Source organism: Durio zibethinus, chromosome 16, assembly GCF_047325235.1.
Source record: "Durio zibethinus cultivar Kanyao isolate XHJ-2024 chromosome 16, ASM4732523v1, whole genome shotgun sequence".
NCBI lineage: Eukaryota > Viridiplantae > Streptophyta > Magnoliopsida > Malvales > Malvaceae > Durio > Durio zibethinus.
In genome coordinates this window covers 21,638,982-21,655,231 of record NC_143177.1, presented here as the reverse complement: position 1 = coordinate 21,655,231, position 16,250 = coordinate 21,638,982, and the positions used below count along the sequence as shown (strand labels likewise).

General features: G+C 33.8%; 2 protein-coding genes, 1 long non-coding RNA gene and 1 pseudogene across 9 annotated transcripts; 3 read left to right on the top strand and 1 right to left on the bottom strand.

Moving 5' to 3' along the window:
• Window positions 1-3,503: 3,503 nt before the first annotated feature.
• Window positions 3,504-5,919, top strand: LOC111298373 (uncharacterized). The gene has a single exon (XM_022893109.2). It carries the CDS (start codon window positions 3,927-3,929, stop codon window positions 5,769-5,771), a length of 1,845 nt encoding a protein of 614 aa, XP_022748844.2. The 5' UTR covers window positions 3,504-3,926; the 3' UTR covers window positions 5,772-5,919.
• A 173-nt stretch (window positions 5,920-6,092) lies between these two features.
• LOC111298664 (uncharacterized) lies at window positions 6,093-11,556 on the top strand. 5 transcript variants are annotated; one of them, XR_016328694.1, is made up of 4 exons: window positions 6,093-7,940; window positions 8,254-10,471; window positions 10,571-11,052; window positions 11,238-11,556. It is a non-coding gene; the product is annotated as an uncharacterized LOC111298664 (long non-coding RNA). The 5 variants fall into 5 exon arrangements; XR_016328696.1 differs by having other exon boundaries at window positions 6,093-9,513; window positions 10,040-10,471; XR_016328697.1 differs by having other exon boundaries at window positions 6,093-9,645; window positions 10,040-10,471.
• Window positions 11,557-11,600: 44 nt separating this feature from the next.
• Window positions 11,601-13,715, bottom strand: LOC111298662 (phytolongin Phyl1.1 pseudogene; annotated as a pseudogene). 2 transcript variants are annotated; one of them, XR_016328691.1, is made up of 2 exons: window positions 13,532-13,715; window positions 11,601-12,964 (listed from the first exon to the last, which is right to left on the bottom strand). The product of XR_016328691.1 is annotated as a phytolongin Phyl1.1 pseudogene, transcript variant X1 (transcript). The 2 variants fall into 2 exon arrangements; XR_016328692.1 differs by having other exon boundaries at window positions 11,601-12,808; window positions 13,532-13,714.
• A 291-nt stretch (window positions 13,716-14,006) lies between these two features.
• On the top strand, window positions 14,007-16,024 carry LOC111298661 (protein EIN6 ENHANCER-like). The gene is made up of 3 exons (XM_022893385.2): window positions 14,007-14,300; window positions 14,605-14,672; window positions 15,403-16,024. The coding sequence occupies exons 1-3, from the start codon at window positions 14,129-14,131 to the stop codon at window positions 15,532-15,534; spliced, it is 372 nt and encodes a 123-aa protein (XP_022749120.2). The 5' UTR covers window positions 14,007-14,128; the 3' UTR covers window positions 15,535-16,024.
• The last annotated feature ends 226 nt before the right edge of the window (window positions 16,025-16,250 follow it).

Genomic DNA, 16,250 nt, shown 5'->3' with positions numbered 1-16,250 from the left:
ATTTCCACAAATTAAAAAGGAACAATGACATCCAACAACACAAACCCTATAATCTCATAAAAATAATTATAGATTATTTATGTGATATTTAGAAAATTTTATATACATAATTTATTCCATAGAAAATTAAGGTACATAATTTATGGTTGTAATTAAATATACCATCCACAATTTTTTTCTTTATGAGAAAAATGTCACAAGTCTTTTTCAAAATAATACATATAGTAACATGATAAGGTCTAATAAAAAATTAATTAGTTATCGATCATTTTATAGTCACAAAATGATATTTAGATAGTAGGAAAGATTTAGATGAAATTTTTTAGCTAAAATTTGTAAAATTTTTTATTAAAAATGATTAAATAAAAATTAAAATAACAAATTAAATTTGATAAATTGAAATAATTTATTATATAAATCAAGTGTATAAATTTTGAAAAAAAATAAATTTTAATAAATTTTTTACTATTAAATAAAAATCGATTAAATTTTAATTATAAATAATATTTTAAATTTTTTTATATATATTATTGATATTTACATTAAATTTTATCTATTTATTAATTTAAAATTTTTATTAAATTTTTTATTAAATCATTTAAAACAAAATTTCACAAATCTCACCTGAAATATTTCATCTAAGTTTTGTCCTTAAGGTACAATAGTATATAACAAAAAAAAATGCAAAATACAATTTCAAACACAAAATGACCATAAACCCATCACAATACGAATAAGTCTTTTTATGTGTTTGAAATAAACATTGCTCTCATTCCAATGTAGGGTTGTAGTGTGGGTGTTACCAATTTCATACTTACACTACATTTTTGTTTTGGGTATATAAAAATATTTACAAAATTCAAGTGCAAAAAAAAAATGGAAATCTCTACATATTTCAATAAGAAAAAAATACATATCTATTTAATGACCAAATAAAAAAACACATAAATAATGAGATTTTCAAAGCCCTTTTCTAACAATGAATAATCAAAATACTGATCAAATAAATTATAAAATATTAAAAAAATTTTTTACCAAATGTAAAAAAAGTTTAGGTCGAATCTGATTTAGCCAAAAACAACCTCAAACATGCTTGAAAATCATCTTTCCCGTTTTTTTAATATTTCTTCAATATTTTTATCATAAAATGTGTTACTCCCTCTGTCCTTATTATTTTAAATTTATTTTTCATGTCTTCAAATGAATTTTCTTAATTTTTGAACACCTTATATTTTTATTTTTATATTTAAAATTTATTTTTTAATTTTTGATATTTTTATAAGTATTGAAAGAGCTTGTCCTTCTTATAAGATCCGATTAAATTAAATTTCAAAATAATCAATATCCAAAATGATTATCAAAAGAATCTCAGATAAAAAAAAAATTCATACAATAATGTATGATAGTAATGAAAATAAATGGTGAATTTATTTTCTTAAATTTTTGTAGTAATGCTGAAAACTAATTAACCATATAATTTGACCTTTGAGAATCAATCATCAATGAGGTAAAAGTCAACATCCATTCTATTGGGTGGCTTATTTATCAATTTGTGTGGATATCGAAAGTACATAGCCTACTTCTTCTTCTTCTTCCATCTTTTCCACATGTATGTGCGTACAGAATTCACGGGAGCTGACAACTGAACTGAGTGGCCAATGCGGTGATGAAATTGTTAATCCTTTCACTCAAAGTCACACTCCAACACGGGAAAATAGGAAATCTAAACTAGATATAAATAATAAATCAAAATTTTATATTAGATTTATGGCAAGAGGTAAACCAACAATTATAAATAAATTTTATCATATTTGAAATATGTTCAATTGGTTCATAGATCATAAAAGTTTATTCTTAATAATTTATTAAATTTAATAAATAAATAAAAATAAAATTTATTAATGAATTATTTATGGAACAAATTATTCCTATACTTATTAAAATGTACATGGATTGAATATTAACAAATTTTATAATATTTATTTAATTAATAAAATTTGAAATATTATTTAAATTAGTTATTAAATTTAATCAATAAACGTAATGGAAAAAAGTTTAAATGTATTTATGAATGGTTCATTAAATATTATGTTATGTTTGCTAAATTTAAAGTGACGCTTAGTTAGAAGGAATTCATAAATTTAAAGTGACGTCTAGTTAGAATTTTGATAATAGGTATTTGATTCCAACAATTACTTCAAGAGAATTTAATTACAAAATAAAATATGATATTCTCAATAGCATTAAAAATCTCGAAATCAAAAACCCATACTTAATTATAGTATTTTAGGATTCTAGGAAAAAATTACTTTATTTCCAAAATTAACCTAAGTAAAAAATGATAAAATAGTCATTACCCTTTTAAAAAATATATCTGAAAGTGATTAAAATTCAATTATAGGTTTTTGTATAAAAAATTTATATTGTAATTAAGGTGTTTGATATGAAAAAATATCTTAAATAATTATTTTATATATTTATAAATTGATTATTTAAGGTATTTTTATATAAAAATACTTTAAATAATTTATTTATATTTGTATAAAAAGATTATTTAAGGTATTTTTTGTACAAAAATATTTTAAATAATTTTTTATAAAAATGATATTTTTATAAAATATAAAAAAATTATTTAAAGTATTTTTATACAGAAAATGTTTTAAATAATATTTTTTATTTTAGACTTTAGGGTTTAAGATTAATATTTTAATAAAATGATTATTTAAGGTATTTTTTGTATAAAAATATCTTAAACAATTCTTTTATAAATTAAAAGATAATTATAAAATGATATATAATATAAAAAAATCATTTAATGCGTTTTTGTACGTAAAATATCTTAAATAGTTATTTTATAAATATAAAAAGATTAGTTATAAAAAAATTATTTAAGATATTTTATGTGTACAAAAAAACGCTTTAAATAGTCTTTTTATAAAATAAATTAAAGAAACATTTTTAATTTTTTTCATGATATAAAAAAGTAACAAATGCATTAATTAATATTTTTGTTAATAATTTTTTTTAATCAATTTTTGTTATTCAAAAAAGTATAAAATACCTCAATTAATGATATTTTATACATAAAAACAACAATAAAATAAAATATTTATTTTATTTTATTATTAAAAGTGTTATTTATCGTTCGTATATTTATTATTAATAAATTAAAATAAAAAATTATTATCATATATGTAAAAAGAATTATGATAATTATACAAAATTAATATACGTTAAATTTTTTAACTAAACAAGTAAATTTAAATATAAAATATCCTAAAAATAAAAAAAATTAAGTATTGCATTTTCTCAAATATTACACTCTTTTTTCAAAATAAAAATTTTACGAACCAAAAACATCTCAAACGATAGGTTCATTTACAGATTTGGTTCCTATAAAATGACCTCATTACCCTATAAAAATTCCAGAAGACCAAAATGACCCCTAACCCACAGCCCACAAGGTTTTTTTCCGCGAATAAGGTCTCTCGTTTTCACACGTTGGAAAGTGTACCGCAATTCATAAGTTCCCTTAATGACCAAAACACCCTTTTCCGGCAAAGCATTTTTTCATTTGGCCAGGTGTCTTGCGCACTTCATCGTTCAAGCCATACTTCCTACTTCACACTTCACTACTTAAACTCCATTCCCTCTTAAATGACAATAATTCCGACTTCCCACTTCGCTACTTAAACTCCATTCCGTCTTAAATGACAATAATGCCTATACACAGTTATTCTTATCCCATCCAAACAAACCGAAAACTCACTGTCATTTGCTAAAACTACTGTCCTCTTTCGTCCACCCATAAAACCAGACACGAGTGCCACTTTTGTCTGCTCATTCCGTTCACTGAACAAATAGTTCCCGCACAAGGAAAAAGCAAGAGAGAGAAACAAAATCCTAGAGAGAGAAAGATTGGGGGAATGGACGGCAACACTACCGAGGCGGAGCGGTGGCTGACCATAGCTGAGAAGCTCCTAGCGTCACGTGATTTGCACGGGGCCAGGACCTTTGCGATACGAGCTCGAGAATCGGCCCCTGTCCTAGCCGACCAAATCCTTGCCGTGACCGACACTCTCTTAACCGTCCAATCCAATCCTCAAGACTGGTACGGGATCCTGCAACTCGTTCCGTTAACTCAGTCCATGGAAGTCGTGGCGAGTCAGTACAGGAAACTCGCCCTTCTTTTGAATCCTGGGAAGAACACGCTCTCTTTCGCAGATCAGGCATTTCGATTCGTTTCTGAAGCTTGGAATGTGTTGTCGAATACTTCTAAGAAGCTCATTTATGATAACGAGTTGAGGTTCCTTCAGTTTGGTCAAGTGAGTCATCTCAGTCAACGACATCATCATCATCATCATCAACAACAACCACAACTTCAGCAACCGCAAACGCAGACGCTGTTTATGCAACCACCACCACCTCCGCCGCCCAAAGAAACGCAAACGCTATTTATGCAAACGCCGCAGAGAGAAAGGCAAACGCAAGTTACGCAACCACTTTTTGTGAGTAGAAGCCCTAGAAATAACAATAAAGATGGAAATGCCGAATTAGAAGGAGGAAGGCAGTTGGGTTTAAATAATAATCCGCCGGAGTCAACTCGGCTGGCTGAGTCAACTTGGACGAGGCAGATTAATCAGATAGGTTTAGCTGGGCCGAGTCAGATTAATCAGACAGGATCAGTTGGTTCGAGCCATATTACTCGGCCCGAGCCAATTCGGGCGAGCCAGATTAATCAGATTGGAACAGCTAGCTCTACTCAGTTTAATCGGACTGAGCCTACTCGGACGGGTCAGATTAGTCAGACAGCAGTTCCTATTTCTCCTCCTCATCCTCCTCCTACGGAGCATAGTCGGTCAGAGCCAACTAGTGTGACCCGGAAGACCGATTCGACTCGGCCTAGCCAAGCTACCGACTCAGAGGGACCGACTTTCTGGACGGCTTGTCCGTACTGTTACGTTCTCTATGAGTATCCGCAGGTGTACGAGGATTGCACACTGAGGTGTCAGACTAAGGAATGCAGGAGAGCTTTCCATGCGGTTGTGATACCATCGCCGCCTGTGAACGGAAAGGACACGTATTTCTGCTGCTGGGGTTTTTTCCCATTAGGATTTTCGGGGAATGATAAGAACATGGGCAGTAATTTTCCCAGTTGGTCACCTATTTCGCCCATGTTTGCTTGCCCTAACAACAAAAATGCTGGAAAACAAAATAATACCAAAAAGTCTGCTTCAAGAGTGTTTTATGATGAACATGATGTATATGTAGAGATTTCTGATTCGAGTGGGAGTTCTGAGCCTGATGATGATGATGATGATGATGAATGGCAGAATGAGAGGAGAAAGAAAAAGGCGAAGAAAGCCAAAGGGAAAGGATCTGTGGGGAGAAATGCAAAGAAACCACTGAGTGAGAGAGTGAAGAAGGGGAGTAATGAGCAAGTTAACGTGGGTCGAGGTGGGAATTTGAATGGTGTGTCCATGGCGCCAGATGGTGTGCGGACTGCTGAGTCGAGCGGAAGGGGGGTAGTAAATAGTGGGAGGAAACAGATGGGAAGAGGAACGAAGGATTTGGGGAAGTTGGATTTGAATGTGGAGTTTAGTAATGAGGTGGAAGAGCCAGCACGAGGGAGGAGTGAAGGGAATCATGCTGGATATGAGGAGGAGGAGGATAACATTGAAGGGAATGGGTTTTTTGAGGGTCTCGATGAATTTTTGAGTAGCTTGCCTATACTGTCAGTCGTTGGGGATGATAAAGTTAGGGCTACTTAGTGAAGTAAGATCCTTGATTTTTGTATTTTTTTTTTCAGCTGTTATAGTTGTTTTAATTGTATGCTTGTAGTATTTAATTATGTGGAGGTACTTGGTATCTTATTTCATAGTTCTTTCAGAGTTGAATTCGACTGTACATTTTGCAGCATCATGTTTTGTCATTATTTTTATTGTTTTGGGCTGCCTGTTTATTTTGAGTGAATTTTCCTGTTTGGGAGGATAGATTAGAAAGTTTGGTACATAACCGTGAGACATTTTTGGGTTGAAGATTGACTATTCTGTCCACCATGATACTTGCAGTCACAGGAATGGGTGGTAAGTTTTCTGACTGGTTCTCTTTCTCCTTTGAGTCGTAAGAATTATTAACTATGACAATAAGGGTATTGGCATTGCCCCCCCTCCCCCTCTCCCCCTTCATGTGTTACTGCTTTTAATATTTTCTTTTGCCTCCTTTGAGGGCGTGTTTCGCCTCTTCTTTTCCCTCATAAAAGGGAAAAGATAAAAGGACTAATGCTGAGATATGGAAGGTGGAAATATGCTTGGAAATGTTGAATTGAGCTATTTAGGCTTATTACTCTTGCTTTGGAGAAGATTTCAATGGACGGGATTAATAGCAGAAGAAGATTCAATTGTTATGGACATATAGTTACCAATTCTTTTGTGTTCGCGAATCTGCTTTCTTTGTTCTAAGCATGACTTTCCTAGGGTTGTTTTCACTATCATTTAACTGTCCCATTCTAAAAGTGCAAAAATATTAGCTTTAATATATTTTTTGTTGATTGTGTCATTGCTTTTACTTTGTATGTGCTTGTAAGTTGTAATTCATGCATCTTTCTTGATCATGACTAGAATTAGTTATCCACAATAATTGTTACTACTGTGTTAGTCTTTCTCAGCAGCTTCAAAGTTCTCTCTTTCTCTCTCTTAAACTGACTATTAGTTCTACCTTGACTGGATGCTTGGTAATATGACTTGCCCAGAATTAGTTTGAAGCTGCAATTCTGGCAGCAACTGCTTATACCTTCTTCATTGTGGTCCTGAAGCCTGACAGTTACTTCAAGAATCAAGAATGGCCTTTCCTTCAGTTATTTCTTGCTCTTTTTTAACTTTAAGAACTGAAGCATCCAAACCTTACTGTAATATGTGGCATCAAGTCCTTAAGGCCAAGTTGTTTAGAGATTTCCAGTCTGAAGGAGTTATTCTTACTACTCTTCTTTATATATTTGCTCCATAAAGAAGACCTAAACACATGATTTATCAGCTCACCTTAACTTGAAATGGATGAACGCCAATTGAAATTGTCAGACTTGGTTTAAATTTTGCAACTTCATCTTCTAGTTGCAGAGTAGTGCAAAATTGCTGGTTTGCTAATCCTGTAGCCATCAGCTCCCTGCCATATGTAGAGACTTCAAATCAGATTTTTCCCTTTCCTTTCTTATTATATCTTGATAGCTGGTAACTAATATGGTATAATATTTTTGTTAAATATCAAAATTCCCCTACCCAACCAACTGCAGCTTTTTGATAATTGAGTCATTGCGCTTTGTGTTTAATTTCTTTGTCCTATAAGAGGCGTCGTCTTTTATTGCAACATTCAGGGAGATAGCTAACTTTTTGATTAGATGTTGAAGAGCCCAAGAAGTTATTCTAATCATTAGTTTTAGTTAGTTGCAATATGGATTCTGCAGATTTTAAATGTTTCTATTCTATTTGATGTGATTTTTGCTTTCTTTTCTTTGTGGTTGGTACTGATAACGCTTCAACAGATTTCTTTTCGTTTCATAAATCTCTTAGTGAAGCAAAGAATGTTGGAACGAGAAGTGCTTGGTTGGATATCTTTGCTTTGAATCTGTGTTTGTTCTTCTTACGGGGTTTTAGGTTGTTGTAATTGACTCTTAAGGGCATTGTGTGGTGCTGGCCTGCAAAGACATATTGAATGTAGTCTGATAGTGACTTCCCTGTCAAAAAGTTGGAGGCTGCTCCTGATTCTTATTCCTTTTGGTGAAGTGCTGCTGATGGTTTTTGATGCCAAGAAGATGTCCAAAAGCAGTACTGATTGTGGAGAACAGATCACTTGGGAGGGAAGTGAACAGCTTTTTAATCTGTGTACCATACTAAGCAATTGCAGAGTGTTGCAAACTAATTCCTGTCTCTTTTCCAGCAGCAAAGGTAAGCTATCCATGAATGTCATAAAAGATAGTATCTCCTATCCATTTAGAAATAGTTGGTTAATGTTAGGCATGTGATCCTGGGTAACGAGAGTTGTGGCAATGAGCCACAAAGTCGAGCTGGTAATTGTGAACTTGCTGCTGGACAAGAATGCTAGCATTGCCAATAGTATGGTTAATTGGTGATATTTGTGACACAATTAGTGTAGATGGCCTTTCCATCTTTGCAGCTATGATGGATTTGAAATGTTTTGCCGTTTGTTTTCTTTTGAAGAGAGTTCTTATAGTTGGTGGCCCCTATTCCATGTCTATAGGAATCAAAAGTTCTCCAATCTGTGAAAGTATGTTATTACTATGAATCTCACAGCATTGTTGGCATGATCCATTTGGGTGGGCTCTGGATGTCTCATGCTCAAGCAGAGCTCTCTTGTTCGTATCAACATTTTCTTGCTGCAATTACTGTGAAAAGAAAAATGAGCTAGGAAATCCAAGGGCCAGTGACTTTTGGCTGGAAGCTTGCAAAAAAATATGCGTGGCAAGAAGTGTTTTGCCATTGAAATCCCTCCGATGCTGGTTTGAGAACTTGAAGACGATGCTAATACTTTGCCTAAATGTGGATGGATTCAGCACGCCCCTGCATCTATAATCACTAATCAAGTTTGCCTCTAAATGGTTATATATATATATATATATATATATATATATATATTATCACACCACCAACGTGTTATATTCATTTCATTTTTTGAGCAAAGACCAATAAGGTTTGAAGATGAAAGGATTGTTACTCAGGTTTTAAAATTAAGGCTTGTGGATTAGGCCAGAGTTTATAGTGTTCGTATAAGCAGTCAATTAGGACGGTGCTCTTCATGAGTTGTTAAAAGGGTTTGGGATTTTTGGATATCAATCTGCTTTTTTGTTGATTGAACATGAACAATTCTAGAGCCAATTAATGAATGAAAGTTACTCTTTTAAGATCTCTTGTGTAAATAATTTTGTCATGCATTCAAACTGTGAAGGAGGCCAAAATGCACATGGCTGGCAGGGTTGTAGCATCGACAAAAATCCTTTGATGGTAATTTATTTCTTTGACATGTTTTCTCCGTCGTTCTTGGAAGACAGAACAACTGAGCAAGTGTAGTTTGATCCAAGTCAACCAACGGATAACCACTTTTTAAGAAAAATTCACTTTCCCTTGTTTTTATGCTTTGAATGACTGCCCTAAATCTTCTCCACTCCTTTCCTTCTGCATTTCTTTCATCACCAAAAAGAACAATGCTCCTTTACTTCTGAGACCCTCTGACCTATTATTTTTAGATCCGTCCAATTCGAATGGCAGCTCTTGCACCTACCTCTCTTTCAAAGGACCCTTTATCGCATCGAACATTAACGCTAAACCACTCCCCCCCCCCCCCCCTCTCTCTCTCTCTCTCTCTCTCTCTCTAGCATTTAATACTATATGTGCATGTTTTTATGCATTATTTTGAATTTGGATTTGCTAGTTTTTTAGCAGATCTTTGGGTCAAAAGTGGGGAAATTCAGCAGACCCAGTTGGGACCGTATACTTCTTTTAGGTAAGGGACTGTTTTAATCAGTTTTCCCACTGTTCAAAATCTGGGCTTGGTTTCTTTTACCTCTTTGTAGGTGGTTTCTTGGAGAGCTATAGGTCCAAATGTTTGATCTTTAATAACTTCATACAATTGCAGGTAAGGTGTTAATATTAACTGAGTAAGAAACAAAAAAAAAATTATTAACTTTTTTTTTGGATTTGAAAATATATGCGGGGAAGTCTATGAAAGGAAAAACTTTTATCTCTTTTCTGTAAAATAAATCTGTTAGTACTTTTTTAATGACTTAATCTGTTTCTGCAGAAACTTTTTGCAATTTTGTTATTGCTCTATGGCCTTAAGAAGGCTTGAAGTGATTTAAAAATGGATATTAAGGTTGAGGATCTGGATGAATTGAACTGATGAAATTTTGTCCCTTTGGCTATAATCATTTGTTATTCTTCACGTAAGGAAATTAAAATAGTGGGGTTCCCTAAGATCTTTCGCGAGTTGGTTCAATCTCTGATTAATCTTGTTTGATGATTTGTTATAGGAGAAGTTATACAATTAAGATATCGACTACAACGCAAGTTTCTCGGTTGACCCTAAGAGATAAGCTTATTTCGAATTTGGTTTTAACTCACCTGGAATATAGTTTCTCGGATTCAGTTTGACTGATAAATCTATTTTATGCTGCCACAAATGTCTTTCTCTGACGTTTGTAGGAGCAACATAGGTGTGAAACTGAAGGCTTCAGCAGAGCCTCCGGCTTTAACACAGGAGCTTAAAAGTGCAAACAGGAGAGCATAGTGGAAGCGGGAAGCAGATGTGATTGTTTGATGAATTGAAAAATAGGTTCCTGAGTTTCAAAAAGCATAAATAAATGTAAGCTACAAAATCTTGGTCAAGGTGTTTTAGCTCGGGATTTCAACCAGGAGAAGCATTCATGGTTCTCAATGTTGCAAATATGGTGCCCACACACAAGGTATAATATACTGTGCTTTTATTTAACTTCTGTTGATATTTTCTTTTTAATGCTACAATGTCTGCACTTAGGAAATGATATTGGAAATTCACCTTTCAGTTTTTCTCTCCTTTTCTGTTCGTGAAGAGTGGGCTGTCAGAAACTAATGCTGCATTGGAATTTGCCGTTAAGTCACTCCTAAGTCCTACCCCTCTCTCTCTCTCTGTGTTCAGCCTTTTATAAGACTTTATAATCTTATATTGCCAGTTATGCAATTCCTTTTGCCGTTTGAAAACATTTTAATCATTGGCCATATCTGCTGTGGTGGCATCCGTGCCCTCATGAGTATGCAAGATGAAGTACATTCAAGGTTTAGTCAGAAAAACAGCTTTTATTTTTTTTTTTTTTGCTTTAGCATTTTAATCTATCACTTGCATCTTCAGATAAGAGAATGAGTAATTGTGTATGCATGCTTAGCTAAACTCTTCTGCTTCAGTAGCTTTATCAGAAGTTGCGTTATTGTTGGAATGAATACCAACCTAAGTACGAAGGCTGCTGCTTCCAACCTCACTTTTGACCAGCAATGCTTGCATTGTGAGAAGGTACTCTCACTCTCTCGGAGTTTAATGTGTCCAGAGTCCCATGGGACTCTTTGGTCCAACTAAAATATTCTGCTTTGGGTTTAATCTCATGCCTGTTGTAAATGTTTCATTTTTGCTGGAACGGATAAAATTTGGGCTTAAAATGTAAAATCAAATGATGAATTTCATGATATTCTTCTTTTCAGGAATCGATCAACTGTTGACTGTTAAACCTGCTTGGTTATCCAAGGATAGAAGAAAAGGTGAAAAAAAGGGTGCTTTCTCTGCACGGAGGCTACTATGACTTTATGGACTATACTTACGAGGAAATGGACATTGGATTACAAAGGAAGCATTATGGACGGGAAAAACAGAGGTGTGGTGAAGAACCGATCACTGTCTCTCGTTCCATCTTCTCGTTTTATCATATGATGCTGCATTCTCCTTTTCTTAAGAATTTACTTGATTTATAAATGACTGTTTTGTGTAATAATATTCTGCTTCTGTATCTGTGTTTAAAGGGGATAGATTTTGTATGATGTAATTTTGTAACTCAAAAAAGAATAAGATTTAGTTGTTGAGAGAACATCTTATTTGCATCCGCAACCATAAACATTACATTGATGCAGAATATGGTGTAAAAAACACTCAGATACCTAATGCCACTGTGAGTGTAATTTGAAACAAATATCTTGATAAAGAGATTTTTAAACCCACTAACAACATAGATATATTGCTTTCAACCATTCTCTCCCTGCTAAAACCTCTCCTTACAGGCTTTCTATCTCTTGTCCTTAACATGATACTTCAATTGTGGCATTGATTTGGAATCATGAACGAGTGCACTTAATGCCCTTACATATTGACAACCAAATCACAAACAATAGTAAACAAACAGCTGCATCAATGGCAAGAGCAATCCGGACTTGACGCCTCCACTTCTTTTGGATGTTCCCAGATCCAGATCTTATCCTCGTTGAACCCAAGTCCTTCTGCAATGAGATTGAAGAACTTGCTCCATTTTGGTTGTTATTATCCAATACGGTTGAATCAACGTTCACTCTATCTATAGATTTCTGATGCTCCTCCAATTCAATATCTCTCACCGCAATCACGTGATCCTTCAACTTCTTCTCTTGGTTGCTAGATTTGCCCAACGAAAGGGCTTTAGTAGAACTAGCAGCTTCAAGTTGTACATTTGCATTACTTGAAGATGGGGAGCGACCTGCATGATCTGATGATGGAGACTCAGCCTTCCAATCATTGCTACTATATGAAACACGTTCTAATGAAGTTATCAAGTGCAGGATAATGGGCATTAGTTGCTCTTGGATGCCAATTGAACTCGTACCTGAAAAGCTACCTCTTGAACCCTTCCCAACTACATTTTTAAATTCATCCCTCATGTGCTCTAGAAACTGAAGCACACCACGGTTTTCATGACCCTTGTCAACAATTATGAAATAAACATACCCATCTTCTATCAAAAAGCCATAAGTCATTTTACTTATTGTCTCAAAATACCACTTATGGAATCGGGGAGTCCTTTCCAAGCACAAGGCAGCCAAATTTTCTATCTCATGATCTCCCCCACTATATTCATACAGAGACCTATTACCCTTTGAAACACAACAATAATGAACTGTATTCTTAATTGATCCCATCAATATGCAGTGAATCTAACTAGGCAGCAAGCATTAGAACGACCAAAAATATTCAAACCTTCAACTCCCAACTGGAATAAGCTTTCAATGTCAAATCCAAAGTTGTAAAGAATCTAGGCAATCAAGATCAGGCAAAACAAGAAGTGAACAAACTTCTCAGTGAAGGACATTAACACCGGGAAGAACACGATTAATTCCTCAGCAACAATATCCAAAGCCTCGAGAAAATGTAAATAAATACTCAAAGTCAAGAATAAAGTCCCTTGTGCCTGTAACAAAGGGAATTTTTTTTTTCATAAAAACCCACATGAAGAAAGCCAACTCAACCCAACATGTAAAAACCTATTACTAAATACAATCACGAATTTCAATCATAACATCACAGAATGCAACAGAAACTCAATACAATTCGTGTACTGCTAGATAAACTATAGTCAAAAATACTAGATACGGGCAAAACCCCAACACACTCCAAATTCCTTAGTGGTTAAAAATCCAATTATTGAAACAAAACAAATATCAATAAATAATAAAAAGCACAAAGTATAAGGAATCAGTGTCATACAGAAAAAACCATAAAAATTTAAGGAAAACCCAGGAATAATTCTGAACCCAATCAAAAGACCCACTTAACAAACAAGAAAAACAAAACGTTAACTTGAAAAACATAACAGAAAAATCAAGCTAAATAGAAGAAAGGATCAAGCAAGAAAAACGTTTGACCTATTCAGTCAAAAAATTTTTCTCTGCGGCAACCAAGCAGATAATTGAAATGGTTTTTTTTTTCTTTCTTTTTTTAATAATCACAGTCATTACTCGCAATCATTATTCGTTACCTGTGAACAAGGTCTCCAGTCTCCAATAATGATCTTCAATATCTGGGTAAAAATGAAATCTTTACATGGAGAAAAAAGAACAGAGGCCTTGGGGAGTTGAAACATGAAAGAGAAAGAAGCTATTGTGAAAAAAAAAAAAAAAAAGAAACCGACCATTTCAAACGTTGTACAATTAAAGTAATGGATTATGATTGATGATTTTTCCTTTTACTGCTATAAACAATGTCGTGTTCGTGTTGACGTTGTTCTTCATGACATTTTTTTAATACAGGAGGAAGAGAGAATGATGCGACGTCCTTTGACCAGCCATAAAGAAAGATAAGCGGACCCCATAGGATTTTGGAAGTATTACACATCATCTAAGGTGGAAAGGTAGGACCCACATATATCTGACCCGGCCTACACCTTTCTAATCCGAAGTGGATTCCAATACGATGTCGGATTATCTTTCTTACTCAAAAAATATTTTTAGGGTTCTAATTTGAGACTCAAAAATCAGAATCTCTTTTTTTTTTTTTTTTTTTTTTTTTTTCCAATTTCTTTTGAGAGCTCTGATTTTTTTTTTTTTTTTTATGGGTTTGAGATTATTGGAAAGCAATGGAGGCAGAGGTGATAAAAGCAGAGTTGGTATTGCCAACGCATATGAGTTTCAAGAGGATACAAATATATGAGAAGTACCCAAAGGGCCAATCGAAGGTCAGGTGGAAACAGCTGAAGCAAATCCTTCAAGCTGAAAATTACCAAAATTACCATCCTGATGAACCCAATTGTAAGTTTCTTTCATTTTTTTTTGCAAGGGTTTTGTTAATTTGTGTCCATAAGTTTCTTGGAGAGTTCACAGTTGGATGAACCTAAAGTTTTCCAGTAGTTTCATTGAAAATGTTGCAAAATTCCATAGTCAAAAGCTTGATAGCTTTGGATGTTGTTGTTTTTATCTACTTGGTCTAAGACATTGGCATTTTACTCGGAATCCCATGTTTAGAAGCTTCCGTTGTTTAATATCTTTTTGCAAAGAATTCAATGTCAAGCCCAACCTGATCAAACAATTTCCTTTGTTTAATTTGGTTTTGCAGATGTTAATATTGAGTCACCGCCTTCAATACATCCGTGCAAAAGAATTTGTGATATAACAGGATTTGAGGTATGTCGCTCTGTTAATCACTTGAAACTTTGATTATTTTTCAGAATATATAATATGATGCTTGCTTAACTTAAACTTCATCTCTGTTCAGTTTATACCCTAGACTGCCTCATTCCTGTTCTCAAAAGGGAAATAACACTGCAGTTTGAATTTTTGCCCGTCTGCTTTAAGCTTCTACTCTTCATATGTGTCTTTCCACTTTTTTATCAACTATATAAGAAAAAGATGCTTGTAGTATGTCAGTCGAGGGTGTTGGTTGTTGCTGTTTGAACTAGGTTTAGATGGATATACTGGGAGTAGTTCCTATATACTAAGCTAACCTCAACTACGCTGTTGATGATTCTCATATTCGTAGTTAAATAAATGATTATGGCTTAAACTCCTTGATTCAAAAGAAAGTGAAATATATAGGCTACCTTGTCTCACAACCTGCGCTAGGTTTAGTGGCTGACTGGTAGATACTGGTGCCATGAATAGAATTCTGGAATGGTTTTGCAAACTTTATTTTGAAATGTTGTGTGAAAATCCTCCTGCAACCAAAAATTAACTATGACTCAGGTCTGCTGTTTTGGAGTCCATTGAGCCATGTTTGAATTGTTTACATATAACTTGTAATATAAACCTGAACTTAACTGTTCTGCTGAGTAGAACTCTAGCTAGTTGTAACTCAAATAGATCATATCAATTTCTGAATACAATAAAGAACAATATACTCATAATTGTTGTGCAGGCACCTTACTATGATCCAAGGACCAATCTTTGCTATGCGAATGCTGATGTTTTCAAGCTTGTGAGATCTCTTCCCAATGGGTATGTTCAAAGGTATCTGGCTCTGAGGAAGGCAGCAGTGGTTTTGAAGTGAAGTTCGGGAACTCAAAAGATGTTGAAGACAGGCTTTGGTCTTGAATCAAATACTTACTTGACAATTAGATCAGTCTTTAATTAAATGAATCATCATAGAGATATCATGACGTATAATCTACACTTTATTTGACTGATGGGTGGAAGGAATACAGGATGACATGTTATGTTCCATCCGTCTCTTGAAACCTCTCCAAAACTGAAGTTCCTAGGATAGTTTTGGGTTAATTGTAGCATCAGATAGTTTTGGGTTAATTGTAGCATCAGATATGGCCTATGAGAAATGAGAATATCTGATGAAGTGCGCCCCAAAGCAGGATCATTCTATTTAGGATTCAACATACTGATTTGTTCATGGGTTCATCCATTTGGACTAAGTTCGGTGCAATGTAATTGTGTTTATACTTAAAATAGAAAGTTATTAACAACTGATCTACTTATTTATGACTACTTAGCACCCATCTTCAAATGAAAAGAAGAAAATAATTTAATATACTTTACAAAGAAAAGTGAAAATTACTCCAAAGATAGTGTATTCTTATGTCAATCAAAATAATGTACGGTATTCAGGTTTGACACTTAATTCACCAATTGCGAATATTATTAATTTATTATTATTATTTTTTTTTCTTGAAGTAGGACAACAATAAAAGTAATCACGAGCCCCTCTGTCTAGATAGTTTTTGAAAAAGAGACCGACAAAGAAACTTATAACAC

Excerpts from the sequence above, each read along its gene's own strand:
- LOC111298373 (XM_022893109.2), top strand. The coding sequence starts at position 3,927 with ATGGACGGCAACACTACCGAGGCGGAGCGGTGGCTGACCATAGCTGAG.
- LOC111298661 (XM_022893385.2), top strand. The coding sequence starts at position 14,129 with ATGGAGGCAGAGGTGATAAAAGCAGAGTTGGTATTGCCAACGCATATG. Across the intron at positions 14,301-14,604 it reads CCATCCTGATGAACCCAATT|ATGTTAATATTGAGTCACCG; the intron begins GTAAGTTTCTTT and ends TTGGTTTTGCAG. Across the intron at positions 14,673-15,402 it reads GTGATATAACAGGATTTGAG|GCACCTTACTATGATCCAAG; the intron begins GTATGTCGCTCT and ends ATTGTTGTGCAG.